We start from the raw sequence: 27913 nt of genomic DNA on the forward strand, positions 1-27913 counted from the left end.
TGTAATTTTAATTTTGCCCATTTCATGTGACAGCAATTTTACAAGTATTTACCAACTGGTTTGATGTTGTTCACCGCTCTTCTAGTATTATTATACCTAGCAGACCAAACTGAGATAAGACCCAAATGTGCTGGGTGCAGGTATATGGGCTGGAAAACATGCCTTACGCAGAGAGACGTAGAGAGTTCAGTCTATTTAGCGGACCCTTAGAGAAAGTTCAGAGGCAACTGGATCTTAGTCTATAAGTACCTGTGCTGGGTGAAGATCTCTGATAGTAAAGGACTCTTTAATCCAGCGGACAAAGGTGTATCAAGCTCCAGGGGCGGCAAAAATTCAAATGAGAAATAAAAGGCAACTTTTTAGCAGTGAGAGGAATTAATCATTGGAACTGCTTCCCAAGGGAGGTAATGGATTCTCCTTCACTTAGAGTCTTTTAATCAAGACAGGATGTCTCTTCCTAAAGGTAGGTTTCAGTCCAGCCACAAGGTATTGGGCAATTAGGGTTTTTTACAGTAGCAGAGTAGAATAATTTCTTCCACTGCATGAATTACTGGGTGAAGTTCTCTGTGCTGTGCTGTGTAAGAGGTCAAGTTAAATAATCTACTGGTCCCTTCTGGCTTTAAACTCTATGAGTTGTAAGGCCAAAGAAAACAATGATTTGTTACTGTGAAATGCTTACACGTAACAGTGAGTACCAAGTAACAGTAAGGATCCACAAGAAAGCTCTTGATATGTCAACATAATAAATTTCTTTATTTCAACATGAAAAATATGTACAGGGTGAAAAATACAAATGTCCGGGAAAATGACAAGTTGTGCAATTCGATTACGTATATCCATTAACGTGCAACTTCTTATGCCAGCAGAGATTGCATTTTGCATAAAGCAGAGATTACCAGGACAGAAAGAAATAAAAAACTGCCCAAACGTGCATTAAAAATGGAGATAAAAGAGCATAAACAATAGACAGAAAGTCCAGTTACATTCAGATGATGTCTGAGAACATTCCACAGGCAGGTGAACACAACAATTGCGCAGGACACAGTGTGGAGCAAAGTTTGGAACTGTTCTTCAGGAAAATCGCTTTCTGTGGGCTCCTTTGGTTGGAACGATCTTGGGCTGTTGGGTTTATTTCACCTGAAATTTTCACCCAAAATTACCATTATGTAGGACACAAGTCTCATTCATTGAATTTCAAAGTCTGCCAGCCTATTCGTGTTGAATAATTTCTTATTTTTCTTGCCATCCCATTAATTTCATCACAGTGCCATTTTATTCTGTTTTATTCTACTCTATTCTGTTCAGGTTCTTATACAACTCAGCCTGAGTAAGGAGGTCCAGAATCTGGTCCTAGGACACTTGCGAGAAGAAGAGACAGAAAAACAGATGTTGAGATTTTTTTCTAGGTGGCTAAGGGATATGGATACACAGTTCCAAGTCTAAATGCCCTTAGGCAGATTTGAAAATCTCAGGTGGATGTTTTAAGGCCAGTGTTTCATCTCGGCCTCCAAATTTCCACCTCTGCACAAACTCCTGAATTTGCCCATGTCAGATGGGACTTGACCTTGCATACTGAGTTGTTGAACAAAGGTTTTCTTTCAAAATTCCACTTGAGCACCTTTGAACACCCTATTTCTAACCTCTGGAGATCTATGATCCCATCAGTTGCCTGGATGCCTGATATATCAATTTATATGTCACCTGTATTATTATTATTAATTATTTCTGTTATGGTAGCATTAAAAGGCCTCAACTGAAATCAGAATCCCATTATGCTGGACACTATACAAACATATAATAAGAGCCATCTCCGCCCTCAAGAGCCTACAGTCTAAATAGACAAGAAAGACACCAGATGGAGAGGAAAGAGTAGCAGAGAGTGGATGTGACTTGCCCAGGGTCAGAATAGACCCAAGGATTCTAGGGTTCTAGCCCAATGACCAAAGGCCAGATTTTTAAAGGGATTTAGGCACCAAAATATCTTTGAAAATCTGGCCCCAAGCCACTATGCCATGCTGCCTTCCTAGCCTAGTTGTGGTATCTAAGCACTTCACAAAGATTAGGTTGGACTGGATATTTAAGTGGATACCAAAAATATGCAGAGTTACAGTCAATGTTGATAATAATTTTGGGAGGATATTAAACCACATGCTTCTAGCTTTAAGTTAGTCTCTAACTATTAGAGATCAGGATGAGAGCTCCATGAGCGACAGAGTCCTGGTCTTCTTTATCAGCGACAAGACCTTCCTTCTTGGCTTTGATGGGAGCTGCAAATTTGCAACTGAGAAGATGAACATGGGTGTTGGCACAATGCCATCTATTCACACCATTTGCTTACATGTGCTTGCACTAAACAACAGGTGCCAATTTAAAGGCCAATTTTTTATTCCATTGACTTTAGGCTCCCTTGAAAAGACCATCCTTGGCCAAAACCAACCACCTCTCTCTCTCTAGCCTTGGTTAATCCCTCAGTTACATGGTGGTGCATCTAGAGTTTGACTTTGACAGTGCTTAGCAGAGAAGTCAGCTGGCCCCATGTTTAGGACACTGGGTTGGATGCAAGAGTCCTGCCCATGCCACAGACTCTCTGTGAGACTTTGAGGAAGTCACTTCATTGCTCAGTTCTCCATCTGTAAATTGGGGGCAACAATTTTTCCTTCTCTAGTAATAGACGGCAAGCTCTTTGGGGCAAGGGCTGTGGCGTCCCATGTGTGCATGCAGTGCCTGTCACAATGGGGCTACAGGGACCTAAATAAGAACAACAGTTGACGGTGTTGTCATAGAAGCTAGAATTTTGGACCCCTCTCTTCGCTTTGCCTGCCTGCTGGATTCTCCACCAATTGCAATCAACCTCCTCTCTAATCTACTATTGTGATCTCATTTGGGTCCAGTTGGCATACCCAGTGCATCTGCCAGGCTGGGAGTTTGATGCCTGACTCTCATTAAAAAAACAATAGGAATTGGGTATCTAACTCCCTTAGGCTCCAACCCCAATTTCCGAGCACTTTCCCCTTGATGCATCACAGTCTAGACTAGGGCATTCTCCTCTCCTCCCCCTCCTGCAGCAACAAATTGCCTTTTTACCTTGATAAGTGTCACTGTGGTGCTGTAGAAAAGACTCAGGAGGAAGAGGATGATAAAAGTGGAAGCTGTTGTCCAGAGGTTGTAGAAGTCTTCCTCTTCAGCATCCACGAACCCATCTAGATAAACTTTGGACAACACACACATACACAAGATAAGGACTGGTTGGGTGGCATCATATGGAGGAATCTCTGAGTACTGCTACGGGGAGCACGTTGGGAGGGGAATTGGGTTAGGTGGAGTTTGCAGTAGGTAGGTTGGAGGTGCTGGTATCAGGGGAGGTCAAGCCATTTCCATTCCTTCCCAGATCAAGTTATCTGCCAGGTTCAATGGAGGGCTTTCCCCTCCCTGTGGAAGACATAGAGTTGGATTCTCAGCTGGTGTAAATTGGCATTGCTCCATTGTAGGCAGTGGAGATACAGCCAGTTTACATCAGCTGGGGACCGGGCCCATTGACTCTACTTTGGTAGCTCCCGATCTGATTCAATGGGAGTTGGGAGGTTGGATTTGGCAGCTCAACGGCCTAATCCAATGAAGCAACTCCATAGTCCCACCGTCAATAGCAAGGATGAAAAAAGAGACTAAGGGTGGGACATCCTACATTGCTCATTTCTCTCCATGCTTTTAAGAGGCTGTTTCTGAAGCGCCTTTAATGGCTAATATTTTAAGAGGTAGAGAGTTTTGTTTGCACTGCATTCACGGGTGAGGAATTGGAGTTGGGGAATGGATAGACAGACCGACAGCAGATGGGTGTGTATGGCGATAGATAGAAATACTTAAGACTGGACTTTTCAAAACAACCCAAGGGATTTGGATGCCAATTTCCTGGGAATCTTTTATTTTTAATTGGGAATTGGGCATCCAAGCCCCTTTGGCTTCTTTGGAAATCTTTGGCTAAATTATTCCATAAAAAATACAGATTGAAGCTTTGAAGGGTGAAGGAGAGAGAGAAGGGGATATTGGCAGACCTATATGTCTGTAGGCATGTTCTTCTCTGACCACAGAATGTTACGTATGAATATATTCCTGCCTATAAATGAATATATTTCTGCTCCCTGCAGGCATGTCTCTGGATGTTCTTGGTTGCAAACTGAAAATGGGTGATGTTAATTTCTATGCCGAGGGGTTTGTGCAACCTCTAAATTCTATTCTGAGGGACTATTAAGAGGGACTCAAATGTTTCATAGACCTTGTGCCGGTCACCCTTCCACCGCATGGTCATTATTCCGGCCAACACTTCTACTTTAAAGGGTGCATGCTAGTATTGCAAGGGCGCATATGGGAGAATGAACAACAGAGAAGAGGAATAGTTAGTGGTAGTGACTGAAGAAGACCAAGTCATGAAGGTTTTTGATTCATGAACTGAGAACCATGGAAAGTGACGATGAATAGGCTTCAAAAGTTTTGATGATTCAGATCAGAAGCTTCTCTGAATCTCTTGGGTGAGTAGGAAATCTCAGATTCCGCTCTTTCCTGCTATAGAAATTGGATAAGGGGGAAACGACAATGAGATCTTGAATGATTATTAATGGTCAAGATCTAGGTTTACGTTTCATGCCAAAGAAGGGACTTGTGTGAATGTAAGTTGTATCCAAGATGCAGTGAGGTGTCTTACTGTGGCTTCAGCATGGGTAGTTGTGGGACAAGTCTTGTTTTTAAAAGATTCTGCTGAGCCCAGAGTTGGGGGTGGGGGGAATGGAGCTTTACTGCAAAGTGAGTTTTCTGAAAAGATTGGATTTTCATCTGTGAGAGATGCTGTTAGGTTCATGGCACTTTTTATTTGAGTTGGTCAGAATTATTTTTTTAAAAATTCATTGGAAAATTTTTAATTTGTTTGGATTGAAAACTGAAATGTTTCATGCAAAAATGGAACAATATCAATTTGGAAATGGTACCATGGTGCCTCATGGGAGTTGTAGTTCCGGAGTCTTATTTGCCCATCCTATTCTAAAGCCCAGGCTCCTTGGTCAGACCACATCTCCCAGGATGCACCACAGTCTTGCCTTTTCTCAAGGAGAGGCAATGCATCACAGGAGAGGCATGCTTACAGGGCATTATGGGACATGAAATCCAGCTGGGGAGCCTGGCCTGGAGAGGAGAATGGGAGCACTCGAACTACAGCTCCCCTGAGGCACCAAATAAGCATTTCAGAGTTGAAATATTTTGGATTTAGAACCTTCCATTTTTGACAAAAACTTAAATCAAAGTTTGCTGTGGAAAGCAGAAACTTTGTGAAAAATATAATTTGACCTGAAACCCTAAATTTCCATCTAAAGCAATTTAGACAGATTTTTTTCAACCATCGCTAATTTTTAAATTTGTATTGACAGGAAGTAGATAATGAAGACACTCAACAAGAACTCTCTGTCACTAGCAGAGAGAACTTCCTGGGATAAGGCCTTCAGTTCATGTAAGCCTGGCAGGTTTGGCTTCCTTCCTTCCTTCTGCAGTACTTTTCTATCTATCTTTCCTTCCCTAGTGTGTATCTATTTATCTACCTATCCATTAACCCATTGCAGAATCTGTCTCCATACAAACCCCACTAGCCACCTATCTAAATTCTTATATAATGCAATGATGGTACCTATCACACTAAGAACTGGTCTGACACTCACTACATAACAGGAAATATTTTGGGTCACTACTAATCCAGGGTGGGATTGGAACCAGTGCACGAAGGAGGAAAAGACCTCATAGCTCATTCCCCGACCCTGTTGATCTTGCAAATGTGTGGCTGGATTAAAGCTGGTGCCCATGAAAGGGGAAAGGCCCCATATCCCATATCCTGGAGCCCTGAGCCAGCCAGTCCTCTGCCCCCTGGGGACTGAATCAAAGCTGGTGCCCCCTAGAGGGGAAATGCCCTATATGCCATTCTCTGACACTCCTGAACCAGCTAATCCCTCTGAAGTGGGGTTGGATCAGAGCCAGTACCCCAGAGCCCGAAGAACCCATATGCCTTTCCTTAGCACCTTTATTCTCTCTTTTACTAAATAATTTTGTATTTTGAGATTAATAAGAGTATCATAGGCTGTATCTGGAAATCTCTCCCTGGATGCCAGTCTCATAATGCTGCCCACCATTGGGTTGTTAAGTTGTGTGAGCAGGGTATTTTCCCCCAACTTGGTGGCTGATCAGGGCCAGCTTTGAGAGTGATTGTCTTTTTTGGGGTGATCTGGGTTCCTGTCCTATTAAGAAGTAGACTAAGGCCCCAGTGTACAAAAGGCAGTAGGTGGGGGACATGATGCCTGGCTGGCAAACTGGTGGAACACTTTGGAGTCATGAGGTGATAAATGCTGTGAATCGTACTGTTTTTCAGTGGTGAATAAAACGATTACTGGGTATGTGCAATGCTCCTTAGGGTTCATCACGAACAGAGGCAATGCCCCAAAGCATGGAATCATTGCCACATATGCACAAAGTTTTTATAAAGCAACTTGAAGGGAAAGGTCTACCAGGCATGGATAAACAAACGCTGACTGTTACATCAGAACGGCCAGATTGGGTCAGACCAACGGTCCAGCTAGCCCAGTATCCTGTCTTCTGACAGTAAATTGTTCAGGTATTTGTGTGCATCAGCAAAACACCTCAAAGGGAAATCCCAGTGGGCATGGAAGAATATTGTGATATATTCAACATCATTGTGGTTATGTGTTTTTATGTCCCTGATCTTTTATTTTCTTGGGACACCAGACATTCTAGAGAAACCATGAGCCAGAAAAACCTTTAGGTGCCAAGATTACCCTGTGGGTTGACCATGAATACATCGAATGCCACAAGAACCATATGTGAGACCTGAATACTTCTTGTGAGCCTATGCGTTGGATTGTGAGTGTACTGAATGACACCAGAGATTGCATATGAGACTGAGTATTTCTTGTCACCTTGTGTGATAATCATGAAAGAATTGGATACCAGAGACTGTGCCTGATTCTCAATTGCCCCACTTTGGCACTGCAAAGTTACCTTAAAGTGGGCAGAAAGAACCCCCTGAGAGAACTTCCTGGGCAAAGGGTCTCCCAGGTGGATGGAGAATTGGTGTAAAGGTTCTGCAGAAGTACTAGTCCAGTCCAGTCTGGCTGGTGCTCACTGCTATCAGATGTGTCTATTGTCTGCTTCCCAGGGCCTATAGGAAAGCAGTGAGTATGTTAGAGCAGCCCCGAGGGTGCTCAGAGACCAGGAGAATACAGGGAATGGAAAGGGAATTTCAAGCTACTTTGGCCCCACTCTCTCTTCCAAAGTCACTGAGAATCAGCAGGAATTAAGTAACCGAGGCTCAAGCTAATTGTGTTCAGGGGCATGAGAGGGAGGTGGAAAAGATGAGATTAGCAAGGAGAAGGTTGTGAGAGGGAGCGAGGACTGGAGAGAGAAAGACAGACAGACAGGAAGAGATATGAGAATCATGACTGCAGTGCAAACATGAGTGCCCAGTTCCCATTTCATTTGGGCAATGAACTCTTGGAAACCCCTTCCCCATCTCTGGGGACACATCACATGGTATTTTCCCCAGAAAAGGACTTAAATATTTTCCATTTTTTCCCAAAATTGACTTTATTTCTAATTTTTTTTAAAATATGCAGCCAACGATTTTCCATTCCAGAAACACCATTATTTTACACACACATAGGAGGGAGCATGTAACCTCTCCCCTTCCAAACAGCAGTCGGAGGAGTGAGAGGCACAACGGGGGATGGGACGGCAGGGGAGGGCGCGACGGTTAGTAGCAGGTATTGGCGGTATCGGACAGCACCAGCGAGACATTGACCAAGGTTGGTTTACCGGTGGACTTGTCCACGGTCCTCTGGGTCACCTGCAGGGGCAGCTTCTCATGTCCGACTAAGCAGGTGTAGGTGTTGCCGGCGTTCCACTCCTGCTCATTGATGTTCAGGGTGCTGTAGGCGAAGTACAGTGGTGGCTGGCTGGACTCCTGGATGGGCTCGGTGTTGATGTACTTGGAGGCGTTCAGCTCCTCGCCGTTGCTCAGCCACTTGATGAAGAGGTCAGGGGGGTTGAAACCTTTCACCAGGCAGGTGACGGTGGCAGCTTCGCGGAGGGCCAGCTGCTCAGAGGGAGGAGGGAAGATGTAGATGGATGGAGCGTGGCTGTCGGTTACTGTACAAAGAGAGAGAGTTGGAGAAAGAATGAACAAGTGACCTCGCTTGACCGAGGGGTCCTTGGACTCACGGCTCCTGGCCCTGGTCCAATGCAATGGACATGCACTAATGAACTTGCATGGGTTTCTCTGCCATGGTGGGTTGCATAGACCACTGGCCGGCTCTTAGGTGGGAATGCTTGAGGGTTACTTGGCCTGAGAGGTGATGGGGGTGAGTTCTTAGCTAGAGATACAGACCAAGGGTGGGATTTTCTAAAGTCACCCGAAGGAATTGGATGTCAAACTCCTACTAATTTCTAATGGGAGCTGGACACCCAGAGCCCTTAGGTAGCATTGCAAAGCTCAGCCTAAAACTGTTAGAGGAAGGAGAATTCTTTTCCCTTCTGATGGGTATTTTAACCCTCTCCCCCACACGAAATATCTGGCCCCAGGTCAGTAATGACCAGCTGTGAGCACAACCAAGCTGACGGAAGAGGGTCACCTACCAGGCTGTTTGGTCAAAGTCTTTTCAATGGGGAAGATGAGGTCTGGATGATCCACTTTGCAGGTGTACGAGTCTCCTCTCTCCCACTCGTCTGCGCACACAGAGGCTGTGGCATCCACGCTGAAACGGCCACTGCTCTGCATCTTACGTTCTCCGAGGCTGGTCTTCAGCTCCTTGCCATCCTCTCTCCTCCAGGTCACGTTGAGCCCCTCCGTGGATTGCATGTTAATGACCCTGCAGGTCAGTATGGCCGATTTGCGGATGTAAATATCAGCGAAAGTAGGCGGGATCACCTTGACTTCGATGTCAGAGAGACAGTCAATAGCTGGGAGGCAGAAAGAGATGGGTGAGAGTTCTCATTCGATTACCCGTGGGCTGTGTAATTTTTAAAAGAATTATGTTGTTCTTTGTGTCCAGAAGATGCCCCTACCCAGTACACCTGAGCATCAACTCAATGAGCCAGAAGCTTCCCTTAATTTTAATGTTTGGAGGGGAGGAGGGAGTTTTAATGTGGGATGAGGTGTTCCTCACCTCCTGCCCTAAGCTGTTCTGCAACTTCGCTGTGCGGCTGTTAGACAGCCCCTGCACCCCCCACCCCAGAGGTGGCCATATCTCATTGCTGGACGATGGATCCCTGTATAAGCAGCTGCCTCTCCCCTGTGGCTGCATCTCAGCACTAGAGGAGGGATCCCTGTCTTATTTTAGAGGTCTCATCCCATGCCCCAGTGGCCCATTGCTTACTTAACTTCAATTCTTCTTGTGCCAGGTCCAGTGGCTAATTCATACAGGGCTGTTTTTTGGTTTGGTAGAACACAGAAGAGTTTGAAGGCAATAATCTATTGATCTATCTATGGTGTATACATATAGCTCCTATTACCATAGTATCTGAGCACCTCACAACATCCCAGTGAGAGGGAGATGCGTTTATCCTGATTGTACTGATGGGGAACAGAGGCCCAGAGAGGCTAAGATGTGCCCTAACCACAGTCTCTCCTGGGGATCTATGATGTTCAAAATAATCAAGGATGTTTAGGGGTGCGCTAGGGGAGAGTTAAGGACAGAGTTTTCAGAAGGGCTCCCTGGGAGAGGAGTTATTTTCAAAACCTGGCCCTAAATATGGGTTATGAGCCCTTGGAAAGTCTCAGCCACTTGGCCCTCGGGTTACATGGACACACCCTGAGTGGAGCTGGGGGATGGGTCATGATCGTTTCAGAGAGGGATGGAACTCCTGAAAGTCATGACTTACCTCCACACTCGAAAGACTTGCTAGTGTTAATCATCTCGCTGAAATTCGTGCTCTCCACCTTGCAGCTATATTTGCGGTCGGCATCCCAATCTTTCTCCATTATAGACAGCTGGCTGATGTGGGTATAACCAGTGGGGCCGCTGGAGACAGGGCTATGAGTGGTGACTCCAGAGGTGACCGGTGCCCCATCCTTCAGCCATGTGAAGGTAGCAGTCTGGCTGCAGAGATTTGTAACGCGGCAGATGATGGTGGAATTTTTATAGGGCTCTTGGAATTGGCTTCTGGCTGGGGGACGGATGGTCATACTGGGTTCAAGAGCTGTTAACATGCAAGACAAAAGCAAGGGGTGGGAATGACAGTTACCACATGTGAACTTGGCACCCAGAATGCAGAATATGCAAAGCTGACAGTGTGTGTATGGGGGCTGCAGGGCCCGTGTCTCTTTCTTTACATCTGATGGGCTCTGCTATCAGCCAGTAGCTGAATGGCCTGCAACCCAAACCACCTTCCACTACAGCACGGTGCTTAGACTGCAAAGGCGTGTCCCCTTCATAAGCTCCACCCACAATCACAAGCTCCACCCCCACAGACCCTGAGCATGGAGTTTCTGGTAGAGTGGCCAGCCACGAAGGAGCTAACATGTTCCCATTTATGTGGTCAACATTAAACTCCAGAACTGAGAAGAGAATTCAAGAGTCCTCTCTCCCACGTCCCAGTCTGACCGACTGGACCCCACTCCCCTCCCAGAGTCACCCAGGAGTCCTGAGCCTATTCTGACCTCCTAGACCCCTCTCCCCTCCCAGAGCTAGAGACAGAACACAGGTGTTCTGGCTCACAGTGCCTCCCTGCTCTAACCCACTAGACCCTGCTCCAATCCCAGAGTTGGGGATGGAACCCAGGAGTCCTGTCCCTAGGAAACATAGGGACCCACGCTTTCTTATGTGTAGATCTATCGGTGCTTTTCTAATGAGCCTCTCCCCAAAGTAGCTAGATGCAATAGCTGAAAGGCCTGCAATTATCCACTGACTCCATGCTGGGTTGTAAGTAATTGTGTATATTGTCCGGAAGAAGAGAATGAAACTACTTACAACAGGGTACTTTGTCAGGTACTTGGATTCTCTTATTCCCATTTGGGTGTTCGGCTGAGCAATAGAAAATCTCCTGCGATTTGGAGGCAGGGACCGATAGCTGAGTGGTGGCAGTGTAGGTCCCAGCTGAAGTCAGGACCGAGGGGAATTTCGTGATGTCACTGGTGATGCTGGTGTTTTCTTTATCACTCCAGGAGAAAGCGATTGAGTCCGGAAGGAAGTCCATAGCCAAGCAGCCCAGTGCGACAGGATCTTGGCTCGTGTCGGTCCCGCAGGAAGAGTAGAGCGGGAAAAGAGACGGGGCAGCTGGGGACGCTGAGGATCAAAACAATGAAAGGATGGGGGTGGGAGAAGGGCAGAGAAGAGACATTAAAGCACCACCATGGGGCATGTAGGGGAGCTGCTGAACTTGAGAAAGAGAATTGCAGCTTGGTTCGGGGGAGAAAAAAGCAAGTGTTATCCCACATTCAGATATGCATCACCCTGGGATGAGTCACTAGGAAAGGGCAACCTCCTGGGGGTGACGTCCCCACGTTGAAGGTCCTAGCTTCCATTGCGTGCACGTATAACCCTGATGTACTTGAACATCCATAGACTCCAAGGCCAGAAGGGACCACTGTGATCATCTAGTTTCACACGGGCCAGAGAACTGCCCCACAATAATTCCTAGAGGAGATCTTTCAGAAGAACATCCAAGCTTGATTTAAAAGTTGTCATATATGGCCCCAGGTTCATTTTGTTTACAGACCTAGGGCCCATCACTCCGTATACACAGACATAGGAACACAGGCCCCTTGTATATATGGCACAGCCCCCCTCTTGTATACAGACATAGGACCCCAAGCTCCTTATATATATGGTCCAGTCCTCTTGTATACTTCCATATGGCCCCATCTTATGCATCTATGGCCCAGTCCTCTTGTGTGTATGGCCCCAGTTCCCTTGACATGCCTCAATCCCCCTTTGCTTGTGAGAAGACTCCAAGGCCTCTCTGGCCCTGTAGGAATGGAGTGAGATTCAACACCAACTTCTCCCCCTCAGATCAATGGATGGTTCCCAACAGCCATATGCTGAAAGTCCGTGATCAGTTGTCCATTGGTGGTTGAGTTCCCCTTTCCTGAATTTGTCACTCGACCCCAGCAGAGCCCTGATCAGCGACGTCATTACGCTGCCAACCCAGCCAGTGCAAACCTCTGTCCCCACCACTTTCCCATGGTGCACCACTGCTGAAAAAGTGGCACCTTTCTGCATTGCCCAAAGGGTCAACCTGGCTGGAAGCCACCTCCCCATACGAATAGCACCGGGCACACTGCAGAGCTGAGGCGTGAGCCAGGCAACCCTGTGGAAAGAGCTAAAGATTTGCTGCCTCGTGCTTGCTTTAAAATGTGCAGTAAAAGATGGTCAGTGCAGCACGTTAGGATGGTACAAATTCCCACCGAGTCCCGGTTGCTTCCAAGAGCCCAAAGCTTTTGGAGAACCTGAGCTCTTTGGAGAAACACAAACATATGAGCGTGTCCTCTACACTAAGCAATGTCTCTGCAGAGCTTTCCTCGCCTCTTTCCTTCCTTCTTCATCTCACTATTTTTCCCCTTCCCCCACCAGTTTTCCTTCACTCTTGTTCTTCTCCCAAACCAGAAAGCTTGGCCAGTTTACACCATCTGGGAATCTGAAGGGACACCTTGTTTACACCAACTGGGGACGTAGCCCAGAAAATCAACCATTTCTTGCCTCCTTCACCTTCTTTCTATCACCAAATTCTGGCAAACCCAGAACAAAAGCTCAGATTGGAGGAGACCAAGATCTGGCCAAATTCTGACCCAAACCAGCCCCCAGACCTCCGAAACCAGGAGACTTTTACTGATACGACAAGGGGGCCACAGGTAACAAGGGACCCCCTAGATATGTCCAAAAGCAGCCTGCTACAAAGACCAGGAATGGGTTGAAGAAGGGATGCTCTGTCCCAGCCCCAAATGGGACAGATCTCACTGGGAGAGTTGGTACCACACAGGATGTGAACGGATCGTGTCCTGCCAGGGGCTGGCCCAGAATTACTAAGGATGGGAACCGGAACCAGAGAAGGACAAACCCTTCAGATCGAGCCCCGCAAAGACAGAGGGTTATACAGAACAAAACAGTACCTGGCAACCTTCACATCAGTATGGGCTAGGACGGCTGGTACGGCGAGGAATCCTCTGATCCAGCTGGTGCTGATAGACTCAGACTCAGACTACAGACTCAGTTAGAGGGGAGCTGGTAACATGGGGTCCTGGCCCCCATAATCAGCCTGGTGCTGATACAGACCCAGCTAGGGGGGATCCGGTACCACCGGGGACCGGGACTCTGCTCACCCAGCCCGGTGCTCATACAGACCCAGCTAGGGGGGGATCTGGTACCACTGGGGACCAGGACCCTGCTCACCCAGCCTGGTGCTGTTACAGACCCAGCTAGGGGGGATCCGGTACCACCGGGGACCAGGACCCTGCTCACCCAGCCCGGTGCTGACACAGACCCAGCTAGGGGGGATCCGGTACCACCGGGGACCAGGACTCTGCTCATCCAGCCCGGTGCTGTTACAGACCCAGCTAGGGGGGATCCGGTACCACCATGGAGCGGGACCCTGCTCACCCAGCCCGGTGCTCATACAGACCCAGCTCAGGGGGATCCGGTACCACCGGGGACCGGGACCCTGCTCACCCACCTGGTGCTGTTACAGTCCCAGCTGGGGGGGATCCGGTACCACCGGGGACCGGGACCCTGCTCACCCAGCCCGGTGCTGTTACAGTCCCAGCTGGGGGGGATCCGGTACCACCGGGGACCGGGACCCTGCTCACCCAGCCCGGTGCTGATACAGACCCAGCTAGGGGGGATCCGGTACCACCAGTGACCAGGACCCTGCTCACCCAGCCCGGTGCTGTTACAGACCCAGCTAGGGGGGATCCGGTACCACCGGGGACCGGGACCCTGCTCACCCAGCCTGGTGCTGTTACAGACCCAGCTAGAGGGGATCCGGTACCACCGGGGACCAGGACCCTGCTCACCCAGCCTGGTGCTGTTACAGACCCAGCTAGAGGGGATCCGGTACCACCGGGGACCAGGACCCTGCTCACCCAGCCCGGTGCTGATACAGACCCAGCTAGGGGGGATCCGGTACCACCGGGGACCGGGACCCTGCTCACCCAGCCTGGTGCTGTTACAGACCCAGCTAGGGGGGATCCGGTACCACCGGGGACCAGGACCCTGCTCACCCAGCCCGGTGCTCATACAGACCCAGCTAGGGGGGATCCGGTACCACCGGGGACCGGGACCCTGCTCACCCAGCCTGGTGCTGTTACAGACCCAGCTAGGGGGGATCCGGTACCACCGGGGACCGGGACCCTGCTCACCCAGCCTGGTGCTGTTACAGACCCAGCTGGGGGGGATCCGGTACCACCGGGGACCGGGACCCTGCTCACCCAGCCCGGTGCTCATACAGACCCAGCTAGGGGGGATCCGGTACCACCGGGGACCGGGACCCTGCTCACCCAGCCCGGTGCTGATACATACCCAGCTAGGGGGGATCCGGTACCACCGGGGAACGGGACCCTGCTCACCCAGCCTGGTGCCCTTACAGACCCAGCTAGGGGGGATCCGGTACCACCGAGGACCGGGACTCTGCTCACCCAGCCCGGTGCTGTTACAGACCCAGCTAGGAGGGATCTGGTACCACTGGGGACCTGGACCCTGCTCACCCAGCCTGGTGCTGTTACAGACCCAGCTAGGGGGGATCCGGTGCCACCGGGGACCGGGACCCTGCTCACCCAGCCCGGTGCTGTTACAGACCCAGCTAGGGGGGATCCGGTACCACTGGGGACCAGGACCCTGCTCACCCAGCCTGGTGCTGATACAGGCCCAGCTAGGGGGGATCCGGTACTGCCGGGGACCGGGACCCTGCTCACCCAGCCCGGTGCTGATAGAGACCCAGCTAGGTGGGATCCGGTACCGCCGGGGACCGGGACCCTGCCCAGCCCGGTGCTGATACAGACCCAGCTAGGGGGGATCCGGTACCACCGGGGACCTGGACCCTGCTCACCCAGCCCAGTGCCGTTACAGACCCAGCTAGGGGGGATCCGGTACTGCCGGGGACCGGGACCCTGCTCACCCAGCCCGGTGCTCATACAGACCCAGCTCAGGGGGATCCGGTACCACCGGGGACCGGGACCCTGCTCACCCACCTGGTGCTGTTACAGTCCCAGCTGGGGGGGATCCGGTACCACCGGGGACCGGGACCCTTCTCACCCAGCCCGGTGCTGTTACAGACCCAGCTAGGGGGGATCCGGTACCACCGGGGACCGAGACCCTGCTCACCCAGCCTGGTGCTGTTACAGACCCAGCTAGAGGGGATCCGGTACCACCGGGGACCGGGACCCTGCTCACCCAGCCCGGTGCTCATACAGACCCAGCTAGGGGGGATCCGGTACCACCAGTGACCAGGACCCTGCTCACCCAGCCTGGTGCTGTTACAGACCCAGCTAGAGGGGATCCGGTACCACCAGTGACCAGGACCCTGCTCACCCAGCCTGGTGCTGTTACAGACCCAGCTAGGGGGGATCCGGTACCACCGGGGACCAGGACCCTGCTCACCCAGCCTGGTGCTGTTACAGACCCAGCTAGAGGGGATCCGGTACCACTGGGGACCAGGACCCTGCTCACCCAGCCCGGTGCTCATACAGACCCAGCTAGGGGGGATCCGGTACCACCGGGGACCGGGACCCTGCTCACCCAGCCCGGTGCTGTTACAGACCCAGCTAGGGGGGATCCGGTACCACCGGGGACCGGGACCCTGCTCACCCAGCCCGGTGCTGTTACAGACCCAGCTAGGGGCGATCCGGTACCACCGGGGACTGGGACCCTGCTTACCCAGCCCGGTGCTGATACAGACCCAGCTAGGGGGGATCCGGTACCACCGAGGACCGGGACCCTGCTCACCCAGCCTGGTGCTCTTACAGACCTAGGTAGGGGGGATCCGGTACCACCGGGGACTGGGACCCTGCTCACCCAGCCCGGTGCTGATACAGACCCAGCTGGGGGGGGTCTGGTACCACCGGGGACCGGGACCCTGCTCATCCAGCCCGGTGCTGATACAGACCCAGCTAGGGGGGATCCAGTACCACTGGGGACCGGGACCCTGCTCACCCAGCCTGGTGCCCTTACAGACCCAGCTAGGGGGGATCCGGTACCACCGGGGACCGGGACCCTGCTCACCCAACCTGGTGCCCTTACAGACCCAGCTAGGGGGGATCCGGTACCACCGAGGACCGGGACTCTGCTCACCCAGCCCGGTGCTGATACAGGCCCAGCTAGGGGGGATCCGGTACTGCCGGGGACCGGGACCCTGCTCACCCAGCCCGGTGCTGATACAGACCCAGCTAGGGGGGATCTGGTACTGCCGGGGACCGGGACCCTGCCCAGCCCGGTGCTGATACAGACCCAGCTGGGGGGATCCGGTACCACCGGGGACCTGGACCCTGCTCACCCAGCCTGGTGCTGTTACAGACCCAGCTAGGGGGGATCCGGTGCCACCGGGGACCGGGACCCTGCTCACCGAGCCCGGTGCTAATAGAGGCCCAACAGAAGGGAGCCTTACTGGGGAACCATTCCGACCTCTATCTATCAGTAACCTTCTATTTAGTCAATTATTCACTTAAATTGTGAATTTAAAAAAATCTATTAGTTAAATAGGAAATCTTTCTAATTAATTACGTATTTCCATTGTACCCGGTGGCTAAGAAATTTTCGATTAATAAGGTTACTTAGTATTTAGGATATCCGGCTAATCTATGAATCACTCCAGGAGTGAATTTGTAATTAAGTTAAGGGATAGATTCTCTAAGCTTTACACGGTGCTAAAACAGGTCAATGAGAGGGAGGAAAAGCATGTAAAACATAGGCAGGCACGTTCATTTCATTTAAATTCCCAATAATCTGCCTTTTTCCCCCCTCAAGAAAAAGCAAATTACTCCCTAAATTAAAGTAAAACCTGCATTTCTAATTTCATCCAAGTCAACAGCTCTAGCTGCCTCCTTTTCCTCAGGGAAACGAGTCTGAAATCCCTACGGACTGCCAAAATAATTGAAAATAAACCCTGACTCTTTAAAATCAGCTCAGTTCACTGGTCTCTCGCTCTGATTTTACGCCACCACAGAAAGACAAACACAAAGATATTGACTTGGAAAATAAACTCAAATAAACATTAAGTCTAACTTCAGCTAAATTCAGAACCACCCTTCTCATTTTTGCACACAAGTATTATAAAAAATAATTCTTAGAGAAAATTCACTGCTGAACTATATAGCATTAAAAATGAACATCATCTGTCAGGCTCTTTCTTATTAACGAAATCAATAGTAATTTCTAAAATATACTATTAGTAATTCAATAAACTAAGTGTATTACCAATAAATCAAGATTAGTTCCCAAATCATATTAACAAATCAAAATTCCAAAATGATGTATAAATAATTAACTGTCCATTTCTTATTAATGAACAATATTTTCTTTTGATTGCTATATAAGTATTAACTGACAAACTGTCTATTAATAAAGTGATATCTACAGCCACCCTGAAATTATTTCTAACAAAGTATTCATCAATATGGATCTACAGATGTGCAGGGTATACTTGTCTTTCAAAGAAAATCTAAAGTTATTTTCTAAATTGTTGGAATGCAAATAAATGAGCTTTTAAGGCAAGTCTTAGTGGGGAAATAAAAGGACTTTTGCATCCATTTAACATCATTAGATAAAGATAAATATTCAAAAAGATAATTAGGTTTCTTACCAATTGAGTCTCTGTTGAGATGCCATTTTATGTCTTTCTTGACATTCCATTTCCAATGACGGATTAATTAATTGCCTCGTAGATATTTTTTCTTAAATATCTCTTGTCTTCCAAGTAATTTTTACGGCTTGGTAAAAATATCTCAAATGGAAGTGCATGGCTGATAATATTCTCTTTAAAATTGAATTGGGGTTTGAATACATGTTCTAATATTTTCATGAAACACAAAGTTATTAAAAAAATTCTCAATTAAAATAATTTTCCTTGACATAACTTGTATATGATTTAACATCACATAAAGTTTTGATTTGGAAAATGATAAAATATCTGCCACTGAACTTCATTTAAAGCAAATGCAGGTTTATTTTCTTTCAGTGGTGGGTCTTCGATATCAAATTTAAAATCAAATAATTTATTAAATGTTTGTTGATGGTTTTTGGTTTCTACTCATAAAAAATTCTATTGGATTAAAGCTTGTTTATCAATCTAATTAATTTTATAGATTGAATTCTATTGGATTAAAGTTTGTTAATGAATCTAATTAATTCTATGACTAAAAATACAATTAGGCTATTTTTATTGATTTAAGATTCTATTTTAGATTAAAGTTTTTGATCAATCTAATTACTTTTATTTCATTCAAATTTATAGATAAATCTGATACTATTGGTTAAAATTAGACTGCATTAAAGTGTGTACATTTATCTAATTGCATTAATTATAAATCTGGCTAAATAGTAATATCTATTTTTCAACTTAACATGCTCACAAATTCCTAGCAAAACTTCCCTCAGGTTTCCTGTTAGAAAACTTTAAATAACTAAATGAACAAACTACTACACAGATTGTGAAACCATCAATCTTGTTTCAGCATTGGGGGCGGCTGGGTGGGGAATAGATCCCTTGATTTCTCTTCCAGCCCTACATTTCTATGATTTTATTATTCCTCTTGTTCATTATAAGATAGACTAGGAAATCACAAATAAATTATTCTCTGAAAAGGAAGATTAACTAAGAAATTGCTAATCTATTTTTCTCCTTTAATAAAAGATCATCGAGGAAAGTAGAATGAAATTATTCTTGTTTAATACAAAGCAGTAGATTTGTGCAAAATAATAATCATTGAAAGTCATTTGCAGGGAGATGTAGCCAGTATTGTCTAGTGAAAACAACAATAGCTTAATTTAGCTCAAGACTTTTATCAACATGTTGATCTCTGCCACCTGCTAAGATTTTATTTTCACACCCAACAGATGTGACTTTGTTGTCTGAAACCTTCTGGCCTATCATGCAAAACTGACTCCAAGGGGGTGATGTTTTTGAAACCAGAAAGGCTATTTAAGGACACATTGGTCTAAAAATAAACGGAACTGAAAAACGAACCTCTGCCAGCTGGAGGCTAAACCACCCAAGGCCCCTGTAGGCCAGAATCGGCCATCTTGGTTCTACACTCAAGGAACACTTTTATTTTATTTTATTCATTATTGTGAATTCAGATTCGGAGACACACTGAGTAGCACTTTAATCCAGCAGTGGTCTTGCTGATTTGAACATGACTGCTCCAGGAGTAAAGTACTACTTAATGGGAGTGAGAGTGTCAAAAATCTCTTTCTTTTTTAAAAGTATTAATAATTGTCAGCATCCATTTTATAATGGACTGAGGCTGAATTGGACATGAAAGGCATTGGAAGTTCCACATCTAACCCCTTAAACCTCTTTGACAATCCCAGTTTGATCTAAAGTGCATTGAAAGCCCCCAGGTCCGTATAGAGAATAATTACGTGGTTTGCACCATCAGAGGAAAATAGATCTTTTGTTAGATTAATCTTTAAAATGAAGCATGTAATCAAAGTTATGGGGGAGATTTTCCAGGGCAAATATGACAGGCAACTAATCTTCCCCGTAACATTTATTAGCTTAATAATTACCAAAAAAAGCTTTCTAATAATTTCCCCCGTGGTAACAAAACATGAAATATTTGTCTCTGTCTTTAAAAATGCTTACTGAATTCTATTAGAGTTGTCCATTAGACAAATAGGTACAATTTTCAAAAGCAACTAAGTGATCTATAAACCTAAACTCAATTTTCAACAGCGACGTAGGCATTTAAGAATTTAAATCTTAATGAAAGTCATTATTTAGTTTTAACTATTGCTAAGTATTTTTCATATGAGCCTGAAATTTCAATTGAGTGAAATTTCCCTCCTAATCTTATTGCTTCTGATTATTTATTTTTTTCAGCAGCAATAACGTGAAGAAAAAAAAATTAAATAACCCTGGCCTATGGACCAATAAATGAATATTAACAGAGAAATCAATCGGGCAATTATTTCTAAACTCAGTCCTGTCATGTTAAAAAGTTTAAATCAGATTTGCAGTCTCTAATGCCGGAAGGTTGGGTCAGGGGAAGGCAAAATTTAAAGTTTTTACATGTGTTATTGTGAGGAGGGTAGTTTATCCTCAGAAATGTAAGATAAATAGATAGATATGAAACCCAGGGAGCTCGCAGAGACAGATAGACTATATACATTGATCGATAAATTAGATAGCAAAAAATAGAGTGAGAGATTAGAGACAGAGATTGAATAGACAGATTAGATAAAATTAGATATATAGCAAGAAAGATAGAGTGTGAGAAAGAGAGGTAGGAGTGTATAGAAATAGAGAGAGGTTTGATTTATGATCGGCAGACATAATCATACCCCCAAACTCATTTGGACTTTGGGAGACCACAGACTGCAGAATGGGGCCCGCTTCACACAGAGAACCGCCTTCCCTCACTATTAGACATACAAGCAATAATAATATTGATTTACCTGAAGTAACGGTGACCTGGGTTCCTTGTCCCCAGTTGTAGAAAGCATAGTTATCCCCCAAATCAGCCTCTTTTGGGAGTCTGCACAAATACCTTATCTATGCAATGAGTTACTATTTTTACTATGTATTTGGTGGGCTTAGAAGATCTAAAATACTTTTAAAATTTATCCTAGAAAGACCTGATCATGTTTAAATTCAAGGTAAGCATTAAAATACAAGGTGCCATTAAGACTACAATTAAATACCCTAGCAGGGAAATATTTTTATTTTAGAAGGTCAGACTTTTTACTGCCTTTCCTCATTATTATGCACAGAGAAAATCCTTATTTAGTTATTCATTCATGTCTTTATATGGATTAATAAAATCAACTGTCAATTAATTGATGTATTAAAACAGCAATCTGGCAATGAGTTAAAACCCTTGTCAATCAATCAATAGCCTGTCCTATTTTTTTTTGTCATTTATGACTAAAAGAATAGAATAAGAAGTTGACTGAGATAGTTAAATATAAACAGGACAAGACCCTAGACCATACCCTAGAAGAGATAATCCTGCATTATCCAGAGGAACTAAATTATCTTCCCATTTATGCCCTTCTAAACACTTACAAATATAGAAAACGTAGGGTTAAAATCTTTTACCTGACGTTACGGTGACCATGGTACCTTGTCCCCAGTAATCGAAGATGTTATCACAATGACACATCAATTGGACAATGGTTCACAAGAACCTACATGCCTGACCCTTTTCTTTAGAATTTTTTTTAATATAAAACAAACATGGGAGAGTTTTATTGCCCTGCCATCATAAGGAACTAGGGCCAGATCCCCAAGTGGTGTAAATCAGCAAAGCTCTATTGAAGTCAGTAGACTATAGAGACAGACTGAGAATCTAGTTTGAAGCGTCTGATCCAGCTCAGCTGGAATCTTCCCATTGGCTCTGGATCAGACCCTAAGAGTCTTGGCTTCCAGAGGATTTCAAAGGAGCCTAATGGACTTAGGAGCCCAACTCCCATTGAAATTCAATGGGTGCAGAACTATCTTAAGACTCTTTCAAAGCCCCAGCCAAAGAGACTATGATCAGAATAACCCATTTCTGGATGTAGACATAATTCAAACCTCTCTCTAAAAGGCTGCCACCCAATCACTCTCCAAAGAGATCTTACCAAGACATTAAAACACAAAATTAAAAAGTGAACAGAATTTCAAAGGGATAAAAGATATCTGATTTGCTAGGGAACAGAGCAAATGGTCTTTGGTCTAATATCAGAGCATCGGCTGTATGGAAGACAGGTTAGAGTTTTGATCCAAGTCCCAGTAAAGCCAATGGAAAGGGTCCCATTGACTTCAACAGGAGTTGAGTCAGATTCTTGGCAAAGGCAACAACCATCTCAAATGACTGAATTGTTACAAAAGAAAGATTATTTTTTACCTGATGTGACGGTGACCATAGTTCCTTGTCCCCAGTAGTCAAACCAGTTATCACACCGGGACAAGTCTATGCTGGAGTTTTACAATAACCTTGCCCAGACAATTAATTAACTAACTGAGATTAATAGGATTAGGGACCTGTTTTTTAAAATTAGTTTATGATTTACTGAACTGGAGAAACATCTAAATCTGCCTGAAGTACCAAATTAGAAGCATTTTTGATTCGGTCTAAAAACTTGTGATCTGTTATTTTTTAAAAAACACCTTCTCGTTATAATTTTATCCTCCTGTCCTCATCAGACAGATAAATAGCTTGATCAAGGGCCAGCTTCACAGAGATATTTAGCTACTTAAAGATTCAGATGCAATGAATTTCAAGTCTCTCTCTCAATTCTATCAAGTTTTCTCTCTCAAATGATTTTCTACTTGCCCAATCGTCCCCCACCCCAAATTCTTTTTAATGTAATTCAGAGTTAAAGTTTAGACTCTGTTCCCCTGGCCAACAAAACAGAACCAATGCATTTTCTATGCTGCCTCAGACTGCATGTTTTCGAGATCTCCGATTGATATCTAAGTAATAAAACACTATAAAAAAACTCCTCACCTGTTGTCACAGTCACCAGAGTCCCTTGTCCCCAGTAAGCGAAGCCCACAGAAATAAAATATTGGACTCTGGCTGTACATAAACTTCCCCCATACAATGATTTTAAGACCAGAACCAAAAAATTAAACCCATTTTTAAGGGGGAAGGCATTCTTTAGCGAGGATTGAATTAGTACTTTGTCCCTCCATATCGCTGAGAATAGCCCACCCAAAGGAACGGAAAACTGGAAAAGCTACCCCCCCCAACTTAATTTTTTAAAAAATCTCAGAATTAAAAAATAACCGTTTCAATAGGAATAAAAATCATACCTGTAGTGACGGTGACCATGGTCCCTTGGCCCCAGTAGTCAAAGTAATCACACTGCTGAAGTCTCCATTAGACAGCGTACAAAAACCTAAACTGATTCTGACCAGGACCTCTCACCCAACCCTGGCATTAGTTAAAAAAACCCAAACTCTTTAAGACTTTTAGAAGTGCCCTTGTAAATTTGGAGCTAGAGAAATTTCCAGCCCCGATTGTGGCTCTAACCACATTTTAAAGAGTTGTTTTTAAAATGAAAAATAAAAGACCCTCATAAATCAACAACACTGTTCACTACAGCCTAGACCACAAGACAGAAGAGAAATAGTAGAGTTTGGAATTTACCTGTTGTTACTGTCACCAGGGTCCCTTGACCCTGGTAATCGAATTGGTCATAGACGGAAAGACAGTTATTCTGTTAACCTAAGCAATAACCTCAGAGTTCATTAGAATCTTGGTTACAAGACAAGTCCTGGTTTGGTTGAAATCAGTGGATGTTTTGCCAGTTACTTCAAAGGCTCTAGGGTCTGGCTCTACCTTCCGATAGAATTTTTGAAGGTTTATTCTGTTTTATAATTAAGCCACTTTGCTAAGGGAGGGACAGGTCGATGCGGAATTTAAACGGATGTTTAAGAAACTCTGCAGTACCTAACCTCTGGGTTTGAAAAAATGCAGCCTCCTAAGGAGAATACTGGTTTAACTTGCTCACCAATGACTTAATTCTACACATAAAAATGAGGAGCTAACTTACCGCTGGAAACGGTCACCGTTGTTCCTTGTCCCCAGTAGTCAAAAGCATTGTAGTCACAGTGGTTCTAACTCATGGCCTAGGTGGCTAAAACTCGCTGACTTTCCCAGTCCAGACCCCTTCATTTATTGATGTTATTTATTTAATTCCCTTTTATACTAGCTAACATTTCAGGTTCATTTCTGCCCCCATTGCCTTGTCCCCTATGAAAAAACCCTCAAGGACTTGGGGGTGAGGAGTTACTCGTGAGTCTCAAAACTCGATCAGTCTATAAGATTCATCAGTTTAACCAGTTAGTGGTAATAGGGATTGGAAAAGAGGAGGAAATTTTTACCTGAAGTGACGGTGACCATAGTCCCTTGTCCCCAGTACTCCAAGGCATCATAATAGTCACATTGATAAAATTGATTGTGCTGTTTGCACAAAAACCTCCTACTACTTTGATTTTAGTTTTAGCCACAGAGATGTTAATTTAGACAGACTTCTACACTTAATGGGCCAACCCCGATATACCAACATTTCTAGTCTGACAAGTTGTCTTTCATCTCAGTTTTCTGATTATAACTATTTATCTTGGATTTTCTCTCAGTTTCCCTTACAATTACCTCCAGATTCTTAATAGTCTACAAAGAATCTAGATTTTTTTTAGTGACTATAAATGTTTGACCATTTATTCTTATTTATGATCACTGCCTTCAGTCTAATTTTACCTAATAGTGAATTATAGTCACTGGAATCTATGAAATTTCATCTCATCTAATACCGAATCAATTACAGACTCAAATAAAGTGCTATTTCTTTTTTTCTTGGGTCTGATCCAGAGCCAGCTCAGTGGGAAGTCAATGGCAATCTTTCCCTTGATTAGAGTCGGCTTTCGATCAAACTCAATATTTGTTAAGTCACTAGAACATTCATGCACACATTTTGGAGTTCGAAATGATTAGAAATTTTTACCTGCTGTTACAGTGACCATCGTTCCTTGACCCCAGTAGTCAAAGCCGTAGTAATCACATTGCTCAAATCTCTTATCAGGGTTGCACAAAAACCCATTCCCATTTTCGAATGACTTCAAATAGTTATTTTTTCTAATGGTCATTTTAATCACACCACTAATCATTTTTATCCTCATCCCATAACTATTCTAGTCTTCAATCTATAATATTCTAACTCTGACAACTTTGGAACAAAATCCACCTTTCAAATTTATGAAAATTGAGAGTCACTCTAAATTCAGTCCTTTTGCCTCATTAAGTTTGAAAGAGAGGAAAGAAAAGATTAAAAGTTACAAGTACCTGATGTGACAGTGACCGCAGTTCCTTGGCCCCAGTAATCAAAGTACTCGTTACACAAAGAGATTTTGTTGAGTTCTCTAGCACTAAAAGCCTTCTCTCTTCTGGGGCATGTTCAAAGCCGGCAGAAAGACTCCAATTGACTGCACTTGGCCTCTAGTCACCCCTTTGTATTTAATTCCAATTTTATCACATTTTAACTATTTTTACATGATACTAGATACTATTTTAATACCCCCATATTCTTTAACCTGTGGGTTGATTTCATCTGAATTGCTCTACTCTAAAGAAAAAAAATCCTGGTGATCTATTTCCAGAAGTTATTCAAGATCATTTCAGGTTTCTAGATTTCATACTATAGGATATTTAGAAATTGTATTTACCTGAACTGATGGTCACCATGGTACCTTGTCCCCAGTAACTGAAGTAAGCATAGTAATCACAATGAGACAGGATGATATTCCACGTGCACAAGAACCTACCCTCATATTTCAGGGAGATTTTCAAAAGTGACAGGTGATTTTTGGATGCCAAACCTGAGGATACTTTAAGGTTTTCCTTCTAGATTTTTGTACTGCCATTTTTCACTACAAAATTTAGGGTAAGATTTTCAATGTCACAGAGGCAATTAGGACATCCATTTCCCAACTTTAATCACTTATGCAGCTTTGAAAATCTGTCATACTTTTTTGCTACCATATTCTTGCCCTTGAAGAGGACCTGTCAAATCGACAGTTCCCCAACCACTAGACTGAACTGTACAACCCGCTAAAAGAGAATTAAAGTGCTATTTATCTTTGAAACTCTAAAATAACCTACTCACCCATCCAATTATTCTAACTCTTGGAATTTCACAGGAACCTTCTCATACAAAGACATAATCTTGCACATTTGGAAGAGGGGACATTCATGATCAGCTTTAAGAGATTAATTTAAACAGGTAAGGCAATTTAGGATTGAAAATATTTACCTGAAGTGACAGTGACCATAGTTCCTTGACCCCAGTGCTCGTAATACCAGTTACACAGAGATAAGTCTTCCCCTTCCCTTGTACAAATACCAATTTGTCTACCTCTAATTTTTCCTGCCGTTATGATCAATGCCATCTTGACATTGCTTCTTTAATCAAGTTTGAACTAACTTTAAAAATAGTTTCCGACAACTAAATTTCCCACACCCCAATTATCTTTAGACACTTACAAGTTACTTGGAGGAAAGAAGAATTTTTAGAGGTTTCTATGTTTACCTGATGTGACGGTCACCATGGTCCCCTGGCCCCAGTAGTCGAGTGGGTAACACATCATTTCTCTTCCCTATTTTCCACTGTACAAAAATTACTCTCCCAAAGTGGCAAAACATTAGCAAGACTTCTTTTAAAGATTTGTGCCTTGATCCAACTCTCGCTAAAGTCAGCTATTGATAGATTTCAAGGCTAGAAGGCACCAGATAGTTTGAGCTACATAATGCAAGCCAGGGACAGTCTTTCATTGTCCCTTTAGGAATAGTCAATGTACGCAAGACTGGCAAGACAGGGTAAAAGGTTAGCAACAAAAAGAAAATACATGATTCCAAAATAAGGCAAAATTTTGGTTACCTGAGCTGACCGTGACAAGAGTCCCTTGTCCCCAGTAATCGAAAGCCCAGCCAGAGCACAGTAATCTATTGCCCTAACAACTCTGCCCAGATATGCTTGGTCAAGGCCAAGGCAAAAATCTGTCTCCGCAAAATTGAACCTGCTACTGTGAGGACTGGAATAAAGGTTAGAGATTTACCTGATGTGACGGTCACCAGCGTCCCTTGTCCCCAGTACTCAAAAGCACCCCAGTAGCACAGTAAAGTGTTGTCCAATTGTCTCTGTACAAATATACTCAGTTGGGGCATAGCAAAATTCTGATTGTGCAAAATTTACCACACTTCTCAGGGTTAAGCCAGGACTGGACTAAAGGTTAGAAATTCACCCAATGTGACTGTAACCACCTCCCTTATCCCCAGCGGCTGCAAGTACCCCAGTTAGAGCACAGTAAGCATGTAGGACGGGACCCAATGCCCTTTGAAGTCAAGGGACAGACTCCAGTGGGCGTTGGGTCAAGTCTATGCGCTAAAAGATTCTCTGTATGAAATTTACTCTGCTGCAATGAGTTACACCAAGACCAAGAGAAAAACGTTTAGAAATTTACCTGAAGTGACCGTGACCAGGGTCCCTTGTCCCCAGTAGTCGAAAGCATAGCCATAGTAACACAGCAATATAATGCCTTAATGAGTCTCTACAAATACCACACCGCTCTATTCACCTCACTTTAGCCTTCAAATTAGAGAATTTGATGGTGCATAGACCTACTGCGGGGTGAAATGTACCCTTAAGCCCATCAAAATCTGATACCACCAGCGCCCTTCCAAGGCTGGTGTAAATCGGCGTAGCTCCATTGATTTGAATGGAGTTACACCGATTAACTCTAGCTGTGGATCTAGTCCCAACAATGGATCTAATTTAAATCAGGACAGGAAAACGTTAGTAATTTACCTGATGTGACCGTGACCAGGGTCCCTTGTCCCCAGTAGTCGAAGTAGCCATAGTAATCACAATGACCAATTCCCTTCCACTAGGTGTGTAAAACCCACTTATCCTTTCAAGGAGAACTCCATTTATGGGGACCAAATATCCCCTTCCCTACCTTAAACTCTGCCTACTGGAGATTATAGTAACCAGTTAAAAATCTAGCTGGTCTCTGTTCGGCTGAGATATTCGTACAACTATTGTGGCGTTCTTTATACGCATCTCAATACCGAGGTCTCTACAATTTATTACTTACCAGAAGTGATGGTGACCAAGGTTCCTTGCCCCCAATAATCGAATTCACCATAGCCCTCACACTGATGTGTCTGCCCCTTATCTCTGGA

At 45.0% G+C, this 27913-nt stretch overlaps 3 protein-coding genes, 1 long non-coding RNA gene and 6 gene segments (V, D, J or C); 1 reads left to right on the forward strand and 9 right to left on the reverse strand.

Moving 5' to 3' along the window:
- LOC102932895 overlaps nucleotides 1–21319 on the reverse strand; it is a 489191-nt gene extending 467872 nt beyond the window's left edge. The window contains 1 exon segment of the C gene segment in view: nucleotides 21286–21319. Coding sequence covers nucleotides 21286–21304 — 19 coding nt within the window.
- The window catches only part of LOC119567833, a 275078-nt gene extending 247903 nt beyond the window's left edge, over nucleotides 1–27175 (reverse strand). Inside the window, 1 exon segment of the C gene segment in view lies at nucleotides 26788–27175. Coding sequence covers nucleotides 26788–26896 — 109 coding nt within the window.
- LOC122462688 overlaps nucleotides 1–27216 on the reverse strand; it is a 104340-nt gene extending 77124 nt beyond the window's left edge. The window contains exon 1 of the C gene segment in view: nucleotides 27193–27216.
- Nucleotides 1–27913, reverse strand: part of LOC102940154 (immunoglobulin epsilon heavy chain-like) — a 1331510-nt gene that overhangs the window by 433697 nt on the left and 869900 nt on the right. The window contains 1 exon segment of the mRNA XM_043527004.1: nucleotides 25986–26034. Coding sequence (XP_043382939.1) covers nucleotides 25986–26034 — 49 coding nt within the window.
- LOC119563587 overlaps nucleotides 1–27913 on the reverse strand; it is a 797667-nt gene that overhangs the window by 413665 nt on the left and 356089 nt on the right. Inside the window, 1 exon segment of the C gene segment in view lies at nucleotides 22987–23029. Coding sequence covers nucleotides 22987–23029 — 43 coding nt within the window.
- The window catches only part of LOC119568011, a 937337-nt gene that overhangs the window by 51600 nt on the left and 857824 nt on the right, over nucleotides 1–27913 (reverse strand). The window contains 1 exon segment of the C gene segment in view: nucleotides 23730–23781. Coding sequence covers nucleotides 23730–23781 — 52 coding nt within the window.
- LOC102948108 overlaps nucleotides 1–27913 on the reverse strand; it is an 883083-nt gene that overhangs the window by 26092 nt on the left and 829078 nt on the right. Inside the window, exon 5 of one of the 6 annotated variants that reach the window (XM_043526999.1) lies at nucleotides 22679–22721. In XM_043526999.1, coding sequence (XP_043382934.1) covers nucleotides 22679–22721 — 43 coding nt within the window. Of the gene's footprint in view, nucleotides 1–17826; nucleotides 20637–22678; nucleotides 22723–25398; nucleotides 25454–27913 lie in introns of those variants that run through there. The other 5 variants (XM_043526997.1, XM_043526998.1, XM_043527000.1 and 2 more) reach the window with 5 other exon arrangements.
- Nucleotides 733–27656, reverse strand: LOC102936798. The segment is given in 7 exon segments: nucleotides 733–1137; nucleotides 3085–3209; nucleotides 7858–8190; nucleotides 8677–9000; nucleotides 9922–10239; nucleotides 11010–11324; nucleotides 27537–27656. Coding segments are annotated over 6 exon segments (1335 nt in total).
- Nucleotides 13714–17820, reverse strand: LOC122462687 (mucin-2-like). The gene is made up of 2 exons (XM_043527006.1): nucleotides 15270–17820; nucleotides 13714–15063 (listed from the first exon to the last, which is right to left on the reverse strand). Exons 1-2 carry the CDS (start codon nucleotides 15712–15714, stop codon nucleotides 14474–14476), a joined length of 1035 nt encoding a protein of 344 aa, XP_043382941.1. The 5' UTR covers nucleotides 15715–17820; the 3' UTR covers nucleotides 13714–14473.
- The window catches only part of LOC122462699, a 480831-nt gene continuing 475904 nt past the window's right edge, over nucleotides 22987–27913 (forward strand). Inside the window, exon 1 of the long non-coding RNA XR_006285400.1 lies at nucleotides 22987–23029. This is a non-coding gene — a long non-coding RNA (uncharacterized LOC122462699). The remainder of the gene's footprint in view (nucleotides 23030–27913) is intronic.

The sequence above is a fragment of the Chelonia mydas genome, chromosome 13 (assembly GCF_015237465.2).
Source record: "Chelonia mydas isolate rCheMyd1 chromosome 13, rCheMyd1.pri.v2, whole genome shotgun sequence".
NCBI classification, from domain to species: Eukaryota; Metazoa; Chordata; order Testudines; family Cheloniidae; genus Chelonia; species Chelonia mydas.

What these genes read in the sequence shown, in the direction of transcription:
- LOC122462687 (XM_043527006.1), bottom strand. Translation starts at nt 15,714, where the DNA reads ATGAGCACCGGGCTGGGTGAGCAGGGTCCTGGTCCCCAGTGGTACCGG. An exon ending in GCTGGGTGAGAAGGGTCCCG is followed by an intron (nt 15,064 to 15,269) that starts GTCCCCGGTGGT and finishes AGCAGGGTCCAG; the next exon opens with GTCCCCGGTGGTACCGGATC.